General features: G+C 32.7%; 1 protein-coding gene across 1 annotated transcript in view; it reads right to left on the bottom strand.

Moving 5' to 3' along the window:
* The window catches only part of MCU (mitochondrial calcium uniporter), a 245,994-nt gene that overhangs the window by 187,915 nt on the left and 33,091 nt on the right, over window positions 1-24,988 (bottom strand). The window contains exon 2 of the mRNA XM_089637613.1: window positions 8,207-8,297. Coding sequence (XP_089493739.1) covers window positions 8,207-8,297 — 91 coding nt within the window. The remainder of the gene's footprint in view (window positions 1-8,206; window positions 8,298-24,988) is intronic.

Here is a 24,988-nt window from a genome sequence, read left to right as displayed (position 1 = left end):
AATGTTGCAAGTAACAAAACACAAGTGTTTCCAGTAAATTATTAACTAAAACTTTGTTAATGTGACCAAGATACATTTGCATGGAAAAAATAAAATTTGTTTATGAACGAAATAGGTACAGGACCAGACAGATTTTACGTACTTAAAAGTTAAGACGAATTACTACAAAAAAAAAATACTCACTTAAATTTTATATCACAGGTGTGACTGAGATGACACGAATTCAGAACCCTGTACGCGAAGTTTCACTGCCAGTAGAGGTTGTCCTTTTTATTCTTAACTGTTGCTACGTTCGCTATCTCACTTTATTTCATTTCGACATTTACAGTTTTTGGGTAGTTAAAAACCTTGTGAATAATTGTAAAAATTTATTATTTTTTTGATAAATTAATGTTTTAAAGACAAGATTTTATTTATGCATAGCACAAAGGATAACAATTATTTTTATAAGCAATAATTGTTCGCCTGAAACACTCATCCACATTGAAAAAATCTCCTGATAAAAAATACATGACGCCAACGGGACTCGAACCCGTGTCCATTCGATTTCCGGTCGAAAGCTCTGACCACTGAGCTATGGGGGCTTATTTCTTACCCGAGAAAATATTCAATATATGCTAGTGTTTCATTCAACAATTACTGCTTTTTATATTTTTTCACCTGAGAACAACCAACTTTATTTTTATATGAGAAAGGCATTGTAAGTGCTAAATCTCTCACTAGATGGCGTTGATACAAATTGTATACATTTTTTAGGTGAAATACTTGGACTTGTCAAATATTATTTATTATTTTTTTGATAAATTAATGTTTTAAAGACAAGATTTTATTTATCTTTCTCATATAAAAATAAAGTTGGTTGTTCTCAGGTGAAAAAATATAAAAAGCAGTAATTGTTGAATGAAACACTAGCATATATTGAATATTTTCTCGGGTAAGAAATAAGCCCCCATAGCTCAGTGGTCAGAGCTTTCGACCGGAAATCGAATGGACACGGGTTCGAGTCCCGTTGGCGTCATGTATTTTTTATCAGGAGATTTTTTCAATGTGGATGAGTGTTTTAGGCGAACAATTATTGCTTATAAAAATAATTGTTATCCTTTGTGCTATGCATAAATAAAATCTTGTCTTTAAAACATTAATTTATCAAAAAAATAATAAATAATATTTGACAAGTCCAAGTATTTCACCTAAAAAATGTATACAATTTGTATCAACGCCATCTAGTGAGAGATTTAGCACTTACAATGCCTTTCTCATATAAAAATAAAGTTGGTTGTTCTCAGGTGAAAAAATATAAAAAGCAGTAATTGTTGAATGAATCACTAGCATATATTGAATATTTTCTCGGGTAAGAAATAAGCCCCCATAGCTCAGTGGTCAGAGCTTTCGACCGGAAATCGAATGGACACGGGTTCGAGTCCCGTTGGCGTCATGTATTTTTTATCAGGAGATTTTTTCAATGTGGATGAGTGTTTCAGGCGAACAATTATTGCTTATAAAAATAATTGTAAAAATTATTTTATATGTTAAAAAAATATTTGTGTGTATATACGAATGGAAAGAAACTCTATGAGGTCTGTTTTTTGCTCGTTAATGATTTGTGCTCAAAAGCACGTGAAGGTATTTTTTTTCACAAAAAAAAAGTCTAGAGCGACGTGTTTGTGGCAGCTTGACTGACGGACGAATTTATGTGCGATACTAAACGCAGTGAATTTCAAGTATGTCCATTGTCCACTGGACCTAGTTCAGTAAAACTAAGTGCGTTGTCTCAGTAACATATCTTCCCCTTTTAATTCATTTTAGCTTTATGAGGTGAATTTGTGAGACCTGCCAATGATAATTATAATACAGATTATTCGATTTCCGCAAGCTGGATTTCAATGTAGGAAGTTTTCATTGAAGCTTTTTTAAAGGCTGTAGTTCCATAATTTTAATTTAAAAATAGTAATAAATAAAATAATAATTAGGCCTTGGTAAACCGGACAGGGTCCTACTTTAATTAAATTCTATTTTAATGAAAATAAAACTGATATTACATTGACCAATGAATCCAATAGCTTTCAATGAATTAATCATTATTTTGCTAGGGTTAAAATAGGGTTTTCATCTGACGTCACATTGTATTTTTGTTGCGTGACAAATTTGCCGATGTGAACAGCCCATTTTCTTTGCGTCTATTTTTAGTACGGACGTAATAAAAAACACGACCCAGAATTATTAGGAGACATGTTTTCCAATAAAGGCTATAGAAAAATACACAACTTAACTGACGCACTTCTGAGTTTCTGATCTGGCGAAAATCTGGAAAAAACAATATACTAGGGTGTACTCAACCAAAACAAATTTTATATGAATTTAGGAACGATTTCAATGGAACGGAAGGATTTTATAAAATACAAAGATCTACTCAATAAAGTTACATAATACAAAAACAAATAATTTGTGACGATCTTACAATTAGAAACTTAAAGAGAAAATAATCATTATTTTATTTGTCCACGAGTATTTATTGTTATCAACTTTAATTTGAAGAACTCTTTTAATATGAAAGTTTATCTTTTATGTATGAATTCAATAATATTATCTAATTCATAAAATAAACGGTTTAAGCATAATCAAGTTCTGCTCTGTAATTATTTTTAAACGTGACTGTTTCGCCTTCCGACCACATTATCAAATTATCGAATATATAAAGAAAAAATTATCACTGACAATATACTTGTTGACACTATAATGTTACCTGCACACACTAATTGTGTTTTTTGTGGGTTGACATTATCTGTCTTGAGGCATGGGACCACAAAACAGACCAAAATAGACAAAACAACATTTCAAATATAATTAAAATTCATGACTTACGATTAAACAAAAAAAAAATATTTTCAACATCGTTACTCATAAAGTCAGAATGTGCCTTCGTATAATAAAACCATCACGATATTATCATCATGATGATGATAAAATTGTGTTAGTGTGTCTATAGTCTATGATGGCGGAGATAAGTTGTTCTCTAACAAGAAACACAAACATTGTCGTAATACCCACTCACACAAGAAGCCGTCTTATTACATTCAAAGGTCTCGTTCTTCCCAGAAATAATTCCGAAGTTTTCTTCGTAAAGATGTGATGTATTTTTAGCATTAAAAAAATAATTGCGGTAAATTTCAACGTTTCATGAACAGACATTAATTTAAGTTGGAATCTTATAATACAAAATTATATTAAAATGTCATTTTTTTATATTAGCTCCACACAGGAGGCCCTGAAGAAAATAATTTCCCTCAGGGCCTATGTTATCTTTGGGGATGCTGTGTGGAGGGTCTTTTTGTGGAGAGGAAGGAGTGAACATGGGTCTTGAAGAGTCCCATGTTGTAGGAGGGAGGAAACACAGAGGCCGGCAGTTCGTTCCATAGCCGAGCTGTTGAACTTAAGAACGAATCGTAGAAGCGACCCGTTCTCATGTGACAAATGTCAACTGTGTACAAATGTTGGGCGCGCGTTTGGCGTGTATCCCGACTACGCACCATTAATATGTTAAATAAATAATTCAAAATGCTGATGAGCAATTATTGGAAAACAAATTATCTGGGCGTGGAAATTGACAATTATTATAAAATAGACAAAATGAGCGATGGCAATTTATTGTTTCACTTATCGGTTTTATTTTGCACGATAAAAGAACAAAGCCAGTTTTAAAATCGTAATATTCCATTAAAACACCGACAATATTGGCATACTGGTAGATTTATAATTATTTTTTTAAATAATTAAAGGAAATCATTACAAATCAGAGGCGGTTGTTGAATTTAATCGTTCTAGAGGGCTGAGATTATAAAAACCTAAATATGAAGACGACACAATACTGTAAAATAAAGTCGGAATCTTAACGGCGTAAGTGAAGAACCCGTGTACAAAAATATTCGGCGAGCGGTCCGGCATATTGGACGGACCTACGGTCGAATTTTCCCTACAGGCCTAGAAAATTGATCTTTCCGCGCGGTTTATTTTAATTACTTCTGATAAACGTACTATTAAAATTCCAAATGTTTCTAATTGAATATCGCAGAAAGTTACCAATTCATCGTCTAGAAAAATAAAATTTGGTTCGCACCGTTATTTATAAATTTTTCAAACCGTTTTACATAAAATAGTTTAAAGGTAGGGTATTGTTTTTATTATCATGAACATAGATACCTTACACCCTTAAGCATCGGCCTGAAAAAAAAGATATTACTGATACGAATTCGTCGGAATAACACCCGTTATCAGAGTCTTGCGTCGCCTTCAGGCTGAGACCAAACGAGCGCAATTTCGCGAGTTGCGTTTTATGAGTCGCATAATTACACACGTGGGTCGGCTGACAACTCATATTCTAGCGAAACAAATAATTACATACTCTAAAAATGCATACACCTCTTTCCAGAGTGAAGGATATTCTCGGTCTCGTCCTGATGAGAGAGAGCTATAGCTATCTTTTTCCCTTCGGGGTAGATGTTTGAGGCTAACGCACTAAGAAAGCTTTAAATAAAACGCAAACCAGATGTGTCGGATCCAATTAATTTGAATTGTACTACCCTAATTTTGTGAGATCATTTTTATACCTTTCCTATAAAAGAGAGAATCCCATGATTAGAACAAGAGAGGTTTACAAGCCAATTCCGGCAGTACGTTTCGAGTAAATAACCACGAAATGACTCCGCACATGTTTCAGAAATAATTGCTTCTTTGAAAATTGGCCCGTTTCTACGTAGTTCCTATTCATATAATCATATAGCCGCGCTCTATAAGTACCCGCAATTTAATTTGGACTGCCTCTCGGAGTGTATAAGTTTGCGAATTAATTTCGTCGTTTAGCCGTGCACAATAGAGAAGTATTCGTTCACTAATGTTACTCATAACTTAATCGTTATTATGAAATCCTACTTGGTCTATGTTAAAAATAATAAAGACCAAGGAAACTATTTAGAAATGGAAAGGAGAACTATTTAGAAATATTTTTAAAAAATGTTTAAATTAAATTTAGAATAGTAGGAACTCAGATCATAGAAGGTGGGATATTGCTTATACACGGTGTCCGGAAACTCGTAGTACAAGCGGGAAAACTGGTGAATCTAAATAGAGAACCCAAAGAAAGCAGTTTTTTGTTAAATCTGAGCATTTCGATTTATTTCTTCATTTTTCCCTTCTTTTCGGAAACTAGACGGTTAAAAATCGTTTGGAGGTAAGATAAACGCTTCGACGGATTATAAAAGACAATAAACAGCTCATAACCCCCTACCAAGCGATTTTTAACATAAAGTAAATTTAACATAAAGTAAATTTAACCTAAAAAATTCCAACCTAGAACTCGATTTACTCGAAAACTAAAGCTCAAATCAAAAAAGTTATTCCACAAAATCGACTCCAAACGTAATGAGGATTCCCCGGTTTCCCGTTTGTACTACGAGTTTCCGGACACCGTGTATATTGTATTTATCGTGTTTTAGTGTAGTTCCACAAATTAAACAGAAGCACAAAATAAAATACATTCTTCGAATTCATTAATAATTGTCATGATAGAGATGAAAACTTGGGGTCAAAATCAGGGATAAAAAAACCTACATTACTTTCAGTTGAAACAGTTCTCTCGTATTACGATAATTTAAAGTGTAACCCAAGTTATTCCAATAATTTACATAATGTTATCTACATTTGGTTGGATTCACTGAGATTGTGTTATTACATAGGTACTTAATTTAGATAAGATTTTAAGCGTACTACCCTTAAAATTCTCACAGTTTTGGTATACTTTTATCAACTGGAAGAGATAATCTCCATAATACGGGACGTTATTCGTTTAAAAAAACATCGTCATAATCGAATCACATCGACCGCAACTTCCTAAAAACAGTGCGCCTATTTTAAATAGAAATGCTTCAATTTCATTTAACTTTTATGAACTAGATATCTCGATTACGTCCACTACTCGAAACTATCAGACACTTCACTAAAGTTGTAAGATACATAAAATTATTAAGAATAAAATACATTATTTTTGCGATGTTTTAAACTTCAGTATATAAATTTCGAGGCATTATAAGAAATGTAAAATAACGATTTAGCGAGGTGGTTGCCAATCGAGTATTCATTACTCATAATTAGATGATTTGAACATGTTAGGCTACAGAGTTAGTAAACTACTCTATTCTAAAGGCTTTTATAATCTTCAGTGGTCATGAATAGATGATAGGAAAACGTTAGGCAACTACTTAGGTGAGATAGTAAACTACTCTATTCTAAAGGCTTTTATAATCTTCAGTGGTTATGAATAGATGATAGGAACACGTTAAGCAACTACTTAGGTGAGATAGTAAACTACTCTATGGTAAAGGGTAACCGGATAACTCAACACAGCTTTTAAAAGTGATAGTCGTGAATATTGATGAAACAAAACTAGGTCAAAGGGTTACACCGATTTTTTTAACTTTTAAGGATATTTTAAACGTTTAAACATTTTAAAATTCAGACTATTTCCGAAGTTATATCAATTACCAATGAGCGCAGCAGAGTCGTCCCGAAACGCAGGTAGCGATCGAACGAATATCTATAGCCAACAGGAGACTAAAGAGGCCATAAAATTGAAAAGAGCTTCTCTTGAGGAGTAGGATCGCGAGAGGAGGTCGCAGGATGAGGTCGCGGCAACAATGGAAGACATGTACGGTCCAGGAATCGCAGAAGGTAATTTAAAAAAATATTTGGTATTAATACGCTGACTCCGTACAGTTTTTTCTTTTGCGATTTATTCAAAACTACTTTTTTCATATTGGTGTACAAGATATCCAAAGATCTTTTGTTAAAATTTTTTTGTATTTCTTTGGCATTCACTATGTAACAATTTCTAGACATTTTTTGTTTTTAATGAGTTTTTATTATTCACAATGTACATTTGTTACGTATAAATTTTTTTTTAATAAAATTAGCGACCGGTTTCGACACGTCCGTGTCATTAACTAGCTATTTTAAAACTAAATTTTTAAGTGCAGAAATATGGGGTTTTATTTAGTTTGGTTCTTTGATGGGAGGGATTTGAGGGAGGGGGAGGGGGTTGAGAGGGAAACGGAGGGAGGAGTCAACATAACGGGGAACATTGTCAATAGAGGTAGTAAATAAAAATAGTAAATAAAATAATAGCACCTTGCAAATCACCTCTATTGACAATGTTCCCCGTTATGTTGACTCCTCCCTCCGTTTCCCTCTCAACCCCCTCCCCCTCCCTCAAATCCCTCCCATCAAAGAACCAAACTAAATAAAACCCCATATTTCTGCACTTAAAAATTTAGTTTTAAAATAGCTAGTTAATGACACGGACGTGTCGAAACCGGTCGCTAATTTTATTAAAAAAAATTTATACGTAACATCTTTTGTTAAAATTTAAAAAACATATTATTTGTAGTATTATCTTACATGTAGCGTACGATTAATTTTGTGATTGGATGTTACGTTCATAAGTTATAAATTTTTAAAACTCGAAAATTCTATAAAAATCTTTTTTATTTTCAAAATATATTGTACATAAAAATTAAAAAAAAAAACATTATTTTTATTTTCCGGACGATTCCTGACAGAAAAAATAAGTACACCATCAGCAAGGATTTTGAAAAGAGGGTCCTACTTGGAGGCTGAAATTATTCTTAAAACTACAATACGTGTGTAAAATAAAAATTATTTTATATGATTAATAGCTGCGTCAAAATTTATTTTTATTTTTATACCGATATTAAATAGGTTGCAAAGGTTAGGTTCAGATGTTAGTTTTTCTTCATCGCTTTTAGTGGGATAAATTCTTATTATTATTATGAATGACTTTACATCACTTATCAAAGTTGTGTTGAATTGTCACTGTGTTGAGTTATCATGGAACCAATTAAAATGCTCGTTGAATATATACCTAAACTGTAATTATATATTTTATTTTGCCATTACATTTACCTACTATATTTTCTTTCAAATCCTCATAAGACGTATAATTTTTGAGATTGTTCGCAGCAGACCTAAAATAAAGAGATTAAACCACTTTGCAGCTTTCAAATAGTTCTCTCAAAAATGTAAAACATTACAGTTGAAATATTTGCGGACTCGGTTACTTCAGTATCTAAAGAGCAGTTAGTGAATGGGTCCAGCATGCAGCATGCAGCGCGCCTTATGGTCTCGGTGAACTCCTTACCGTGATTGAGGGCATCTGTTGGGAGGTGCTGGTCTGCACCTGTGCACATCCTGCGGGTCCCTACCGCCCGCCACCGACGACACCACGATTCCTGCACAAGAGAAAAACGAAAACATTAACGAGGCAAGCATTTCAGCGAGGATTTGCTAGAGTTCTGAAAGAAAGGGTTTCTGTTCAAAAAATAACACGGGCGTGCCGCAGAAATGTTTTTAACGAATGTTAGCTATTTTACGAAAAAATAACAGAATTAGAACAGTTTTAAATTAGAGAGTTGAAGACAATTATTTCAACGAAAAAAACGGTGTGGTGATGACTTTTCTCTCAATTATTTTACAAGCAATAATTGTTCGCCTGAAACACTCATCGACATTGAAAAATCTCCTGATAAAAGATACATGACGCCAACGGGACTCGAACCCGTGTCCCTTCGATTTCCGGTCGACAGCTCTGACCACTGAGCTATGGCGGCTTATCTCTTACCCGCGAAATTATTCAATATATACTAGTGTTTCATTCAACAATTACTGCTTGTTACATTTTTCACCTGAAAACAACCAACTTTATTTTATATACTATTATTATTACTTTGTGCTATGCATAAAAAAATCTTGTCTTAAAAACATTAGTTTACCAAAAAATAATAACTTTTCTCTTATTAAAGGTTTTTACATAACGTTATCAAGCTTTTGAAAAAAATGAAGAAAAGCAGCTAAAAAACGTCTTTAACCCTCTCGCACCGGAGGGTGGGAATGCACTTTCTCCCAAACGAGAGTTTTGTACGATATTAAAGTTGTTTTTACATCATACTCATAATAAAAAAATGGGGCCTCAGCACGGTTGAATTACCCAGTGAGGTGGGCCTCACATCACATTAAGTTATTGTGTGTATCAAAAAAAAGTTGATTGCTTGGCGAAATAGGCGGTATCTAATTAAAACGGTGGGTAGAATAAGACTACCGTTTGAACTTTTTTGAAATACTAGCTATTTATCAAAATTCCGCAAACAAAAAAGAAAATCGTTGTTATTGTATCAAACCAAAACTTTTTACATCACATAAAGACACGATTCTTATATGTTTCAGGAAGAGCTTTTCAGGATCCCAATATTATAAAGTTATGAAAAGTTTCTAACAAATTTCACGAGTAGTGTTTTTTTGAGGTATCTGGAAAAGCCTTTGAGAGCCGAAAATAAACTTTAACAGGTTTACCGAATTAGTTCGTAAAGGAATATACTAAGAAGTTCATCACAAGCTAAAATATACGAAAATAACAGCTACATAAACAATCGTAAAAGAACAGGGTAAACAGAAAATAATCACCATTGCCATTTACGTTGTAAAAAGATATTGATTTCTTTATGCTTCACGAAAAGAAATAATAAACTTTAGATTTGAATTGACAATAGGCATAGAATAAAGAAGAAAACCAGAAGTGCCTTACATAAAAAAATGAATGGAAACAAATGTTCCATTTAGCCCGATAGCCAAGCGCTCCGCCTCACTCACACTCGCCTGACATCGTAGATCTCCGCAAGGGACTTTTTGTGTTATTCTTTATTCTATTACCTTAGGTACGTAGCGACTGATGCGATGTTTTTAACTGTTGGATAAACTAATTGCGCAATCGTACTCATCATGAATTGAAATTTAATACATCAGGTACCATTTTTCCGTTTATCGAGGCCGATAAATCTTCTTAGGCAAATTGATTTTCCGTTAATTACCGTTGAAAATGAATCATACAAAACGTCGAGATAGATAATAATATTAGAAGGGAGAAAGGGGCGGAAAATATGCCATAAAGAGAAAAAAACTTTAAATTGAGGCATAATATCCGTATATTTTTTAAGCATCATTACCCATTTTATGTATCTCGAGGCGAGGGTGGAATGTTAAGTAAAGCGGAAGGGGCCACGAATGGTACTTTCCGGTTTATTAGTGATATTAATTGACGGATGAGAAACCTAAAGGATTTTTTAAATAAATAAGACTTGGGAGATACATACGAATTCAAATTAACCACAGCGGAAAACGGATTAGACGCGTCGATAAATCGCATTAATATTTAATTGAAAAACTTTCTTGTACCGTTTAAAATGTGTACGTTTTGTTTTCCTTCAAAAGCGATTTCATTGTTTATTCGTCGCTCGGACCAAAACATATAGTTTAACATTAGATTTTGAATGCAAAAATATAATGTAAAAACATTAAAGATGGGTTGTTTCACAGAATTTGAAAAATTCATCAAATTTCAAAGGAAAGACGGGTTGTTTCGTAGAATTTTAACAATTCATCAAATTTCGGAGTTAATTTTCAAGTCCTATTGAAGTTCTGTTATTATATCAGTACGGGCCAGTTGCTTCACAGACCTTGAATAGAACTTTCAAAGAACTTGAAAATTACTTTTGAAATGTGATGAATTGTTCAAATTCTGTGAAACAACCCGCACTTAATATTCGAGTTCTGTGATAGTCCTATTCAAGTTTTGTTATAATCAAGATACTGTGAAACAACCATGATGAAATAAACAATTATGAAACAGAACTTGTATAGAACTTTCACAGAATTTGAATTTTAACTTTGAAATTTGATGAACTGTTAAAATTCTGTGAAACAACCAGTGTTAAGAAATACATCGTAAGACATTAGAAATATATCCAGCAATACAAAATTGGAGATAACAATGAATAATAAAGTTATCAATAATAGTTATCTAAGAATAGGAAAACACTATTAAATTTTTTTTAAAAACGCCCTGAAAATGTTATTTTTAGCGCTGAACCACCTGGGAAATGAAACCCTTATGGCAATTTATTGTCAGTTATCCTGAATCTCTGGATTCATTCTACTGGGCGTATAAAAAGGCTAGTAATAAAATTGTATCCTTGGACTGTAAATTGAAATAAAAGCTTATCCAAACCATACATTTTGCAATAAAAATAGAATGCAATAGATTACGTTACAATTCTATGTGTGCTTACAGAAACAATGTTATTACTATTGTACCGTGGTGGTTTTTGTCCCAGCTGTACATAAAATAATTTTTTCATTTGCAAAATAACAAGAGGCTATCTCAGTGGATCCTTAACACAAGCTCTCTTACGCTAGGCTTTATTCAGGGTCGAAGGGCTATTTTTTAATGAATCTAGAATAAAAGTTTTGAGGGTGCATTGAAATGGTATGGCACTTATTGAGTAAAGCAAAGAGTGAAGTGCCACTAGTAAAATACAAAAGTAGGGTCTGGATAAAGTCTGGTTAATAACACCGTTCAAATAATAAAGATGCTATCCAAATCCACGATAAATTACGTAGGACTACTATGAAGCTCAAAATGAATTGGCTGATTTGGTGAATAGAGGTTCTTCAGGGCGCCATTATATAATGCGGGGAAGCCTCCAGTGGATAAGAAAATAAATTAGACAACCGAAAAAAAAAAAATAATGCGAAGGAAACAGGTTGAATAAAGGAGTGCTCCAGAATAATTTCACTATAGGCCAAGTGGCGGAATGTGTTTACAAAATGGTAGAAACAATAAGTAATTGTCTGCAGCGTAGAGCCACACTTACTTCGATATTTCTGAAGAAAAAAAATACCAACGTTGGTATATATTTAGAGTAGAGCCATACTTATTTCGATATTTGTGAAGAAAATGTATACCAACGTTGGTATTATTTCCAGAATTTCCAAACGAGGGGTAGAATTCGAAAAGAATTATTAATAAAAATGCCAACCTATTTAAATAATAATAGTAACGCATACATAGTTTCAAAAAATCCGGAATAGTATGTGCAATAATGACTCCTAGAAATTAAATTAATATAAAACGTACATACTGCATTATCGGTTATGCCAGCGTATTTAATTGTCACTTAAGTTATATGACTTTTACGATTAGAGTAAATTAGTACGGTTTAGCTAGGAAGCAATTTTAAGCTAATCTATGGAGCGCCATAATTATAAATTGGTAACCGGATAAAATTGAACAGTGACAAAACAGAACACGATAAAATAAGAGTTCATATTGAATATATTGAAAATTTTAAACCTTTTAACACTTTGTATATTTCTGACAGTTACCGGTTTCAGCCTATCACGGTCATCTTCAGACTGGTACAATTTTTCCTTAAGCTATGGTATATATAATATATACACAACATTTGGGGAGAGGGGTATCCAGAGGTGGTGAAGTATTATTTTATTAAAATTACATGGTTTCCCATTTTAGGCTTTCCACTACTGAATTTCTAATTATTTGATTATTATTACCAAAAGTGGGAAAAGTTTAAAATTGGTAATGGAATTCGACAACGAATTGGCAGTATCAAAATATATGTTTTATCTTATAACTTTTCTTCAATGTTGTGTTTCGTCACTATTCTGTCATTAAACCTCATAAATCACCTCAACGGAGATTCAGTAGTAACAAATAAGAATTAAACAAAATAAATTTGTTAATTTTTTTTAAAAAAGGTATAATAACAATAAAAACAACACAAACCACTGCTTAAAATATACAGGTAAACAGAAAATGAAAACGCATCACAGGACATATTATGTATAATGTGAGACATGAAATATTCGCGTTATCCAAAATGCGAAATATACAAATTATACTATTTTGACGCGAATAACGCGAAAATAGAAATTTTCGGGTAAATAACTAGAATTTTCGTATTTTTCACGCGACATTGCGGTATTAAAATAAGATAGATAGTACCTAATAATCAACGTTCTAAATATTTCCTGTTCCATGGTTTTGACAAGCTTGAACAGCCATTTCTTGAGACGCCGCTAACAACTGTCGAAAACGCTGCGTATTGTCATTCTTTTTTCGATAAAAAAGCGCTTAAAATACCAAAAAATAAAGGGAAATTTTCAGGTCCTTAATAATGTCACCCGAGGAACGGTCTCTACACGTTTATAGTGCAATCCAGGATGATAATCTAATTAGTTAATTAAGAATCTACCGTGTAAGAGACACTTTTAGATTAAATAGATACAAACATGCAGGCCACACTTGCTTTAGAGGATAGAGGAGGGTTGATCCGGTTGAATGAAAGGATCAAATATTTACCGTAGCGCGACGCCAATAACCAAAACCATTCCCAACTGCAACTTTGGCCTCCATGAAATATAGAGATAGACTTAAATCAGTCAAAGCGCAAACTACCTTTTTAAAGATGCATACTAAAAAAGTGTGAAAATTCTCCGAGACACTCCATTCCATTTATGAAAGAAATACAATTCCTTTAACGCGCAGTAAAATATGCAAGGAAGAGAGCCCCGACGGAAAACATAGCTGGGAGAATTAAACCCTATTCACATATTTTCAGCACTGTGACATTTTCGTCATCCTTATGTTGTTTGGAATCTGACAGGATTGTACCCACGGGCGTTTTCGTCGGCTGTGTGAACACTCCCGTCATAAGTATACCAAATAAAAATTAGAATGGTTGATGGAATTGCATCGTGCTAAAGCCTATTTTTGTGAATTTTCAACGCATTTAATTCAACGTCAATACGAACGAAGGGGTTAGTGTGACTTTACTTTTCAATTGCATTAGTGAGCAAATTTAATTAAATTGTTTTCCAGCGGAGGGCTCATGCAGGATAATGTCTATCAAACAAAGTTAGGACACTTATACTATCTGCTCAGCTGTCTAAAAACCACTCCTAACGAAGCTTTGCATACGTATTGGACACTATTACAGGCTTTGCAAAGGAATGTTTGCTAAGTTGGTCGGTTGTCGGGAAGGTGGGCGCGGCATGCGTGTGGATATTATAAGAAAGAAATAAAATTGTGCAATACTCACCGACTGTCGTACATGTCCGTGTATTTCTGTCTCAAAGCAATTTGAATAATATTATCATTGACTAATTGACTTATTACATCAAAGTAAAGTAAAGTCTTATTACATTTTCACCTAAATAATAAGACTTCCTTTCAAAAGTTATGTATATAAATATGTATTCATGTTTTGACAAGTTACGAAATGGCGTAATGTCAGTCTGGGTTTTTTTCACTTGTAAATTCAGGAATGGAAGACGTGAAAGATATCGTGAATTATTCAACACTTCTCCAAAAGGTCTTCCAATCTCGGAATACCTTTCCAGGAGACCAAGAAGAAACGGCAATTGAAATAGTAGATAGTTTTGTAGGTTTACTTTCCTGAAAAGAAACGACATGAATGGCGAGAGCTTTTAGGATTCACATCTTAGTGATTTAGCTGTATTTCAGGGGATGCAAGACTTAATCCAACTCAGGTTATTCTGTGAAATGAGTAAAGTTCGATTCGGATTGAAGCATGAATGATCGTAATCTTCTTCCGTTAACAATGTTGATACAAATCTCGATTCAGGCTTCGCAGATTCGTAGTTACAAGGAGAAAACTTACTGGTATAAAATATTGCTAATTTATTAAGAATCTCTTCAAAATATTTATTATCTGATTAAAAACGGGACTGCGGGCACTTGAGCCCCCGCAATCCCAATTTCTACCGATTTATAAGAAAGTTCTTTTTAACACTTTAAGTTTTTAAGTTCCTAAAAAATGTATGTTATTTTTTAAGATAATACCTTTACATTTGTAATGCCGAAATGGTAATTGTATGAAATTCAATCGATAAAAAAATTGCAAAGTAAGATTCGAAAATTATAAAAACACGATTTGTCATGTTATTTAATGTTTTATGTATATGAAAAAAATCACAGTGTATCTTTAAATGCAACTTGGGCATTTGTCAAGAGATTTTTGTTCTATTTCAAACGAGTCGTTTTTTATTAAATATTTTGGTTTTATATTTGCGCGCTTCCTCTAACATTCATATTTACATGTCTCTCTTTCGAACCATCCAAAAACGCTTGGTACGGAGCCTTACGAATGTATTAATAGGTTTCTTATTAAACCTTTAGTAAAAGAGGAATGCATGATTTCGGTGTCTTTCACGTGTTCATAAAAATCATAATATTTTCACATTTCGTCATTACATATTATCAGGTCAAATGCAGGAGCATGAACATGCGTTCCGATAAATTAAGAATGTACTAAAAGTTTAACACGAAACGGCCTGCAATCCCGTTTTAACCGGTTTTTAGTAAATCAGCAATACTTTTTTTCTCCCTGTATGTTTATTGTTTAATGAAGTTTCGAAATTTTGGTGTGAATATAAAGACCCACCTAGATGGGAGTAAATTAAAATAAATAAAATATACTATTAAAAATGCCGTATTTCAATACTTTATGGTTAAATTTGGTCTATAATTAGATTCAGGCGTGAAATTATTTAAATATATATATATATTTTATAAAGTGATGACTTAATATATTTTTTTAATAATTTAATCGTTAATGAAGTAAATAAACAAAATATATCTTTATAGCACAGTAGCGTTAGTTGTGCTGAACTTAAGCACAAAATCCAACATATGCCGAGGAAAATCTTTAATAAGGGTATAAATTAACACGACATCCGGGTATAAAAAAAGCTTGAAAAGAATTTGTCATAAAATGGCGGTTTATTAAAACAAACGTAGCGGTAATAATACTCGGCAAGGTCAACATTTGGTATTTTCAGGCCGAGGGTGACCACACGAGGGTGACCGCACGAGGGTGGGCACCTCGGAGCGTTCGATGAATAAATCATTCCCAACTTCACACTTTTCCGTGCCGGCAGAATGTGGAATATCTTACACATAATATTTATGTAGATTCCACAAAGGAAAGTCGCGTGCAACAGAGGTCCTTGGCGGGAAGCATGCGGAGAATTTAACTGAACGAATATTCTAAGGACACGGCACTAACAACACAAGCTCTTTTACGAAAAAATGCCTAAAATTATCAGTAATTAAAAGAAGCCATTTTTAATAATAAAAAGAAAGTTAAGAGGAAGCTTAATGCTAAAATCACTATGTGCGATTAATCTTTTCTAGGAATCGATTCATTACGAAGACCAAAAATTAAAAATAAATTTTTAAAGAAAGACAACATTCCCGGAAATTTGAATACTTTATAAAAAAACGTATTAGCGTAAACTATTAAAAACGTATTATTTTCATTAGAAGTGAATGCACGCGTTACAAGTTAAATTTTATCTGTTATCCCTTGATTAACTTTTTTTCTTACATAATTATTCACAAAATAAATTTTAAAAAACACTTTGCGCCAAAATTGAGCAATTCTAGACTCTTTTATGTCGATTACCTATATTCGTGGTGGTAAGAATTTTCACATTTTTGGCTTGTTGCTTCCTTTTAACTTAAAACCTAGGGAAACTTTAGAGGTTCGACTTTGAACCAGTACACTTCACTTACGCTCGTGAAACACAGTTAAATTGCTGGAATAATAAAGTAATAAATATTACTTATTCGAGTCATTGGATTACGTTGACAGTTGCAAATATCCAGGTACTCATAAATACACGAAAAACGAACACGACAAGACTAAGGACGGGTTGTTTCGGAGAATTTGAACAAATCATCAAATTTCAACGTTCATTTTCAGGTTCTGTGAAAGACTTATTCAAGTTCTGTTTTTATATCATTGTAGGCTAGATGCTTGACAAAACTGAAATAAAAACAGAACTTGAAAAAATCTTTCACAGAACTTGAAAATGAACGTTGAAATTTGATGAATTGTTCAGATTCTCCGAAACAACCCGTCCTTAGAGTGTCGGTGCAGAATAAAATTCCATCAGATATTTGAAAAACATACGTCTCTTGGCTATTATTGGTATATTTTTCCCTAGATCTCAATGAATCTCATCACATCAATGTACCAAAGATTAGCGACCTAGGAACGAAATACAATTCGGCAATTCATTCTATCGATATCGTACTGTAATGTCGTAGGTAACAGTAAAATAGTTTTAAATACGAGATTCACAATTCACAACAGAAAAATAAAATAAAAATATATAAACAGTAACATTTTCAGCAATTTTAATTTTACCTATACATTCCTAAACTCTTTTTTAATTTTTTTTATTTAATATTTGTATGTTTTTTACAATAAATATACAATTATACATATTATACAGTGTTATCAAGGTAAATAATAATAGCTTTTCCTCACCATAAAGAGACGAGGCTCTTGTGTTTGGTGAATGAATCCTAGCTCAATTATATGGAATCATGTAAGTAAGTAAATAATATATTTGCAAAACCAAAGGGATAAGTAAGAAATAGGATCCTCTATCCACTTAAATACTCTTTATACATGTCTCACATTAAATTTAGTTAATTTAATTATTATATTAAATATTTATATTTAAAACTGAATTGTGTAATACATAAAATAATTATTTTAAAGGTCTTAAAATAAATTAATTAAAGGTCTCTGATAGTAGAATCTATCAGAGACCTTGGGGTAATACTGGATGTGAAATTAAACTTCATTCAACACACTGATGCAATCATCAACAAAGCAAACAAAATGCTAGAATTTATAATACGTGTAACGAAACCTTTCCGCCACCTTAAGACTCTACATTCCCTTTACACAGCGTTCATCCGTCCCCACCTAGAACACTGCACACCGATCTGGACTCCTTTTTACACATTGAAAGAATCGAAAGAATTCAAAAAAAAAATTTAAACACATTAATTATAAACAAAACTTACATTTCTCAAATTACACCGATTCTATTAATTACCACAACTTCAACTCCCTTCATACACGACGTTTAATTTTTGACCAAATGTTATTATTTAAAATTCTTAACAATGGCCTCGACTCACCAGAGCTAATCAATTTAATAAATATTCATATTCCAACAAGATCAACACGGCAATCCCATTTGTTTCATTTACCTACATATTTAACTAACTTTAGAAAAAATTCACCAATTCCACGTATATGTGCCCAATATAATACTAAATTTCAAAACATAAACATTTTTAGCAATACATTTCACAAATATCGATTAGAAGTAACACGTACGATCGAAAATTAATACAATAGTATGGAATGTATCCAGAGCATCTCCTATCCTCATCCTAAATTCCTATTCATCCCCTCCTCACCTAAAATATATATATATATATATTTTTTTTTTATGCAATAAAACTCCATCTCCAATAAATTTTAATATAGGAGACTTTTTTGGCTTGACTGTATTTAACATGTATATATTTATATTTATATTTTATGTATACACTGTTTGTCTCTTACCTTTACCAATAAATAAATTATCATTAAGCATATCAATAAATTAAATCTGTAAACTTCACCCGCCATAATGCTGCGTATAAACACTCAAAATTTCCGTGAGCCAAGACGCGAATTATGGGAAAGGAACGAAGCAACCGAAAACGCCGTGAAATGCCGCTTGCGATTGCTTTGTTCCTTTTCCGTAATTCGTGGCTCGGCTCGCGGAATTTTTGTTCTGTTTATACGCACCCTAAAACAGGGACATCCCTAACATGGCGGGTGAAATAAAACTAAATAATGTACAAATTGTTTGCATGAATAAAAAAATAAACTTATTTTAATAAGATCTACATAAAACACGATAATCGCAGAAAAAGCCTGTTAAATCTTGCAAAATATTATTTCTTTCAAATTTGGTGTTCAAACAATCTCTTAATCGCTGCGCTCACGGTCACCTAGTAAAAACCCAAGGTTTGCAAGTCTACTGCTCTGGCGCCGCTACTATGTTTTGTATCAACTATTTATCAGAACATAAAGTCGCTGGATTCAACACACCTTATATAAAACCGTCACTGCACGATAGTAATTGATAAACACCTGTCAATCAATCATATCAGAGATAAGCAAGTCTCTCAGTAGGCCTGTCAACTACCTCCGTTATCACATAATAAGCTCAAAGAAGAATAACTCACCCAGAACTTTTGACATTAGCAGATGACTTTTTATTAAGCGAGCACTGTGTCAGGTGACTCCGATTTGAATCAAAGTTAAGCTATGCACATTACTGTTATAATTACTATTATAATTATTATATTTTACAACAATTTGATAAAATAAAACTATATCATTTGAGTGGTAATATTAACTTTCGGGCGTTAATTTGTTAATTTCGTTTGATCTTAATCAAGATAACTAAAGCGTTATTAAATTCACGTTACATATATTGTTCGATATACTAAACTTACAAGATGCAAATAACGATTATTAATTAATATTATTAAATAACGACATTCAAAAGAGAAAAGGAAAGTTGAAAGGCCAAAGTTGCTAACGGGAACAGATCCAAGTTGTTAAAATAGAAATAGGTAAATACTACTAATGAATCAATATGGTATCCCAAATCGTCTCGTGGGTGGGTGCTTTAGCGCTGCCAAACAGGAGGAGACATCTATTGAATATGAGTAGGTAAAAATATACCAACACTTGCCAATAAGATGAGTAAAATAATGAAGCGGCTTTTTTTAGAAGTGACTAAACGACCCAAATGAAATAATTACGGAATAGACAAGACCATCGAATGTGGAAAAAAAGTTCATTAGTTCTCTACCAAAAGAATAGAAGGTATACTATATGCCGGTGTATACCAGATATTAAAATAATTGAAAACTGATGTTGCACGTTTCAGCGCGTTCAGAAAATCCTGCTTGTTTAGCCTTAAAGACCAGTCGATATTATTTTCAGCGATTGTAGTATGTCTTTGAATATTCCCGCGGGTGTTCATACTGCCAGTTAAAAGAGTGGAAGTGCCGCGCAGCTTGCAGAACCCTGCACTATACGCTTGTGATAGAGCCAATAAATTGCAGGTAATCCGGGTAACAGAATTACACGGCCAACGACGCCAGTGGAAACTCGTAAGGGATGATTCAGGTTTAAATATTCAGCAAGTTTTAAAAATCTCATAATACCAGTTCAGGCTAACATTTTGGAGACAATAGCTATAATTTATCACACGGTATTCTGGGTATGACTATTTGAGGCATTCGATTGCTAGTGTATTCGATGAATAACGAGCGCACCGAAAACGGTCTACGGTACTAAAAGTTTTCACTCTATCAATTAGTTTTTAAATTTTTTACTTGCTGACGTGTACCCGGCGTTGCTCGACATACATTCAATACATATAATATCCATGTATTATATATATATATATATATATATATATATATATATATATATATATATATATATATATATATAGGTCCCACAACATTTATTGCGTCCGTGCGTAAATCCGTCTTTGGGCGTCCAGCACTTCTAGTTCTTTTTTTTAGATTGTTTTTGTGAATATTGCACTATGTTTTACTCACGATAATCGCTAATATCATATTTTTTTAATATTCATAATAATGCAGGTTTTGATGTTTATTACACTCTCATACATTTCTAGCGTCACGTACATACTCACGTCCGGGTGTATATTTTTTGTATATTGAAGGTTCCTTTTAATATAGGTTTCACGTCCGTTCACTCTAATTTAATTGTTACGTCTGCCGTATATTGCTGACTATTCTAATAAAGGTTTCACGTCCATACTGAATAATATATTCTTGCGTCCGAGTGTATATTATTTGTTTGTTACATGGCGTTTTGAAGGTCGATTTAATTTTTACGTCTTCCGTATATACGGCCCTTAAGACTCTTGGATTTGTTTTGAGAGTTTCAAAAGGTAAATTTAGGCCGTTGTTATGCCCCTTATATTATTAAACCCCTTAGGATTACATGACTTATTCTGATATGGGAGATATATTTCACCTTAAAAATAATCAATATAAATATTGTTTATTTTAATTCTTTTATATATCGAGACAAATAGAGATCTATAATTTTTGCAATCTTTTCTTTATTTTGAATATCTACTTATGTGAGACTTCTTATCATTTTTACCAATGTATCTTATTTTATTATACGCTTTTGTTGTAACATTTTTTTTTTCATTCTATTTTGTTTTCTCTATTGTTTTAATTTTGAAGAATTTATAATAACTGCGATACTCAACTATTAAACTAGAATGAAAACGTCTATTAGGTGTAATAAATAAATTAACAAATAAATAAACAACACAAAATATTTCTTACTTTTCTAGTGAAGTTTTCACGTTCATAGTGAATTAATTAATTAATTATAGCATCTGTGGTTGAGAGATAAGACTCTCGACTCGCAATCCGAAGCCCGTAATTTGACGGTCAAACCCGGCGTGCGCAAATAAATTTTTATTTGTTTGTGTTATTTCACAATTAATATATTCAACATAATATAATGTGTGTTTGCAGCACGTTCCAGAGTGAAATATACTCTCAGTATCGCCCTGTTGTGTGACCACCATTCCGAATGGAAACGTTATTTCCAAGCTTTTGCCGTGTTTGGTGACCAGATATAAATAGCCAGGTACTTTTCTACATTTCTCTTCCTCATCTTCTTCCCCTCCCCAATACCTTCACCCTAGTACTCAGATTGGGGATGCCACAGTCTCGCTGTTCCAGACGGGAGCGGTTGAGACTCTTGTGCGGTATAGAAAAAATATATGTATATATATTTATGTTTTATTTTTTTGACATCCAGAAACACACCAAACCTGACAACAAACTGTCTATTGATAGTGAGAAGTTTTAATGAATATCTTGTTGCACCTTGTATACAAACGTACCTACTGGGCGCAGGCGTGCGACAATTTTTTTTACAACGATATCCTTAGTAAAAATGTATCATTTCATAACGCGCCAGTTCGCTCCATTGCAGAGGGCGGTCGGACATTTTTAGGTCGGGATATCAATTTACCGTCCACTGTAAACCATCTTACAAAAATGTCCACCCGCGCAAGGCGCTTTTTAGTTCTGAGTGCTAAGTGGCAACGTTGTAAATGAACTGAATGTTGCCAAATCTGGGGTTTTGCTTCACCAAGGACTCAAACAATACATAAAAATGTACAAATTCGCCAACGGCCATGGGGACGCAATACTATCGACGAAATGCGTGGACGCAGCACGGCCGTCGTTATGTATACAAAATAATATCTACTCGTGATTGGTCACGAGGATACAATACCATCGACGCAGAACTTCTGTCGTTACGTATTCAATATAATAATATCTGTTTTTATATTTAACTTAATTAGTTCAACCTCAAATTGCAATATTTTAATTAATGAGTTAAACTTATTAATACCATTAAGTTCAATATAAAAATATATATTTTTTTTTATTTCTTAACATCTTTAGTGTTACAATATTTACAACATAATATTAAATAATATTTTAATCACTTTTCTGATAAGTAAGATGCTTGTGCTTAGGAGAGGACAACAATATATTTTTACATATTTATATTGCAAATATTATTACAAAAACTATTAATAGCCTTACAAGAAAATACAATAAAAGTAATAAAAACAGGTTAGTTATAAATAATACCAATGAATGATAAGCAGAAAAATAATATGTGGAGTTTATTAAGTAGAATTGATTTGAAAGTACCTACACGGCACACACGCTCATGTAATCTAGTAAAATAAAAATGCTTGTCTTAGAAGAATATGTTCAACATATGTATAATAACATTCTCTCTGATTCTATCTTCAATGTAACCAAAATAAATATAAAAACTATATTAAAAATGTATTAAACGTGTACCAAACTGCATAAAATGTTATTATATTATGTAATGACATATATTATGTAGTATTACGTTATAATAATCTTCTGTTTTAATAATCTCCTGTTATAATAATCTCCAGTGAAAATAATCTCATGTTATAATAATCTCCCTCTTGAATAAAGTTATATTTTTTACAAAATGAAACAATACTATGTTTTAAACCACTTTATATTTATTTTATACAATATTTGGGTTCAATCCAAACCGGTCGACGAAATATAAATAAAAATAAAGTGGTTTAAAACAAAGTATTTGTTTCATTTTGTATAATGTCAAGCCACTAAGTGTTTGCTTTCTTCGATAAATTTAATATTTTTTAGTTCTTGTAAGTATAGTTTTTAAATTTTTACATACATAATAGAATAGAATATTGCGGAAATCTGCAATTGGTTTCTCAGTTAGGTAAATTACACGTGTATAAATGCCTCGGATAGTATTAAAAAATCTGGTTGTGGACATAATGTTAAATACATAGGTATACCAGAAGTTCGTCCATGTTTCAAATTATACTCCTTATGTTTAAGTGTAAGATTGTTAGTAGATTTATTATATTGTTCTAGATTTTAGTGCATTCGCTGTATGTTTCACATACGTATTCTTCTATATTTTGATTTTTTGTTGATTTCATTTAAGTTAAAGTTTTCATTGCATTTATGAAGGTGTGATAAAATATATAGTTATAATTCTATGAATATATAAATAATAATCCTCACAATTTGTGTTACGATATTCTTGCTAGATTTCAATTCATATCTTGAGGTTTTTATTTTATTCTATAAGATTTATTTTATATTCAGATAATATTCGGGAACTTATAAATTGTTTGTTTAATTGACAACAATATTTAATTTAAAATAAAACAATAACTTTGTAAACACCACTTTTATTTTTTATACTTTGTGCCGACCGGGTTTCGCTCCCGAAAAAACGCTTTTTCTTTTAAAAAAAACAACAACGGACGCAATACTACCAACGTAATGCGTAAACGCATCACGATCGTCGTTTTGCATTAAAAACTACGCAGGATGCTTCTTAGTTCTTAGTGTCAAGCGGCATCGTTGTAAATTAACCCAACGTTGCCAAATCTGATGATTTACTCAACCAAACGCTCAAATAATTTATAAAAATGTACTCGTGAATGGCCATGGGGACGCAGTACTATCGAAGTAATGCGTGGACGCAGCAAAATTGTCGTTATGCATTAAAAACCACGCAAGACGATTCTTAGTTCTGAGTATCAAACGGCATCGTTGTAAATTAACCAAATGTTGCCAAATCTGATGATTTACTCAACCAAACGCTCAAATAATATTTAACAATGTACTCCGAATGGCCACGAGGACGCAGTACTATCGACGTAATGCGTAGACGCAGCAAGACCGTCGTTATGTATTCATAATAATATTTCAACGTGATCGGCCAGGGGGAAGCAATACTATCGACGTAATGCGTGGACGCAGCACGACCGTCGTAATGTATATAAAATAATATCTACTCGTAATCGGTCTTGAGGACGCAATACTAGCGATGTAATGCGTAGACGCAGCATGATCGTCGTTATGTATCGAAAATTATATTACTTCGTGGACGCGGCAAGATCGTAGAAATGAATAAAAACATACACTGCTCGATATATACATCGTGTAGCGAACCTGTCGGCAAAATGTCAAACGTTCAATATTCGTTTCCAGACATTCTGAGACATTTTTTGCTTCCACAAAAATTTTTGCCATACGATTCTACATGGGGTAAGCATCGTTCTGGCCAATTTTGAGGTCAAAACATTGCAGCGTCCGTATATCGGACGCTGTAAGTCGGTGGACGCTGCAATGCTATGGAGTTTTTAGGGGTCGGACGCAACAAATGTAGCGGGATATATATATATATATATATATATATATATATATATATATATATATATATATATATATATATAGAAACCTTCAGGAAAGAAACTCTCTAAATGATAGTGAGAACCTTATCAAACACTGTTGCACAGTTTAAAAGACCTAAGGGAACAAACAGACAGAGACGCGGATAGTGATTTTGTTTTATGCTATTTATAGCCATATTATATAGATGTCACCTATTTCAGGTAAAAACATATTTTTTTAAAACAGTGCCATCTGTTAGTACTTGATATTAATCATAGACATATGAATATTAGTAGACCTGCCCTAAGTGATTAAAAGCGTATTATCCCC

The sequence above is a fragment of the Hesperophylax consimilis genome, chromosome 1, assembly GCF_061612785.1.
Source record: "Hesperophylax consimilis isolate HC1 chromosome 1, BYU_Hcon_1.0, whole genome shotgun sequence".
Lineage (NCBI taxonomy): Eukaryota > Metazoa > Arthropoda > Insecta > Trichoptera > Limnephilidae > Hesperophylax > Hesperophylax consimilis.
This window is presented reverse-complemented; position numbering and strand designations above follow the sequence as displayed.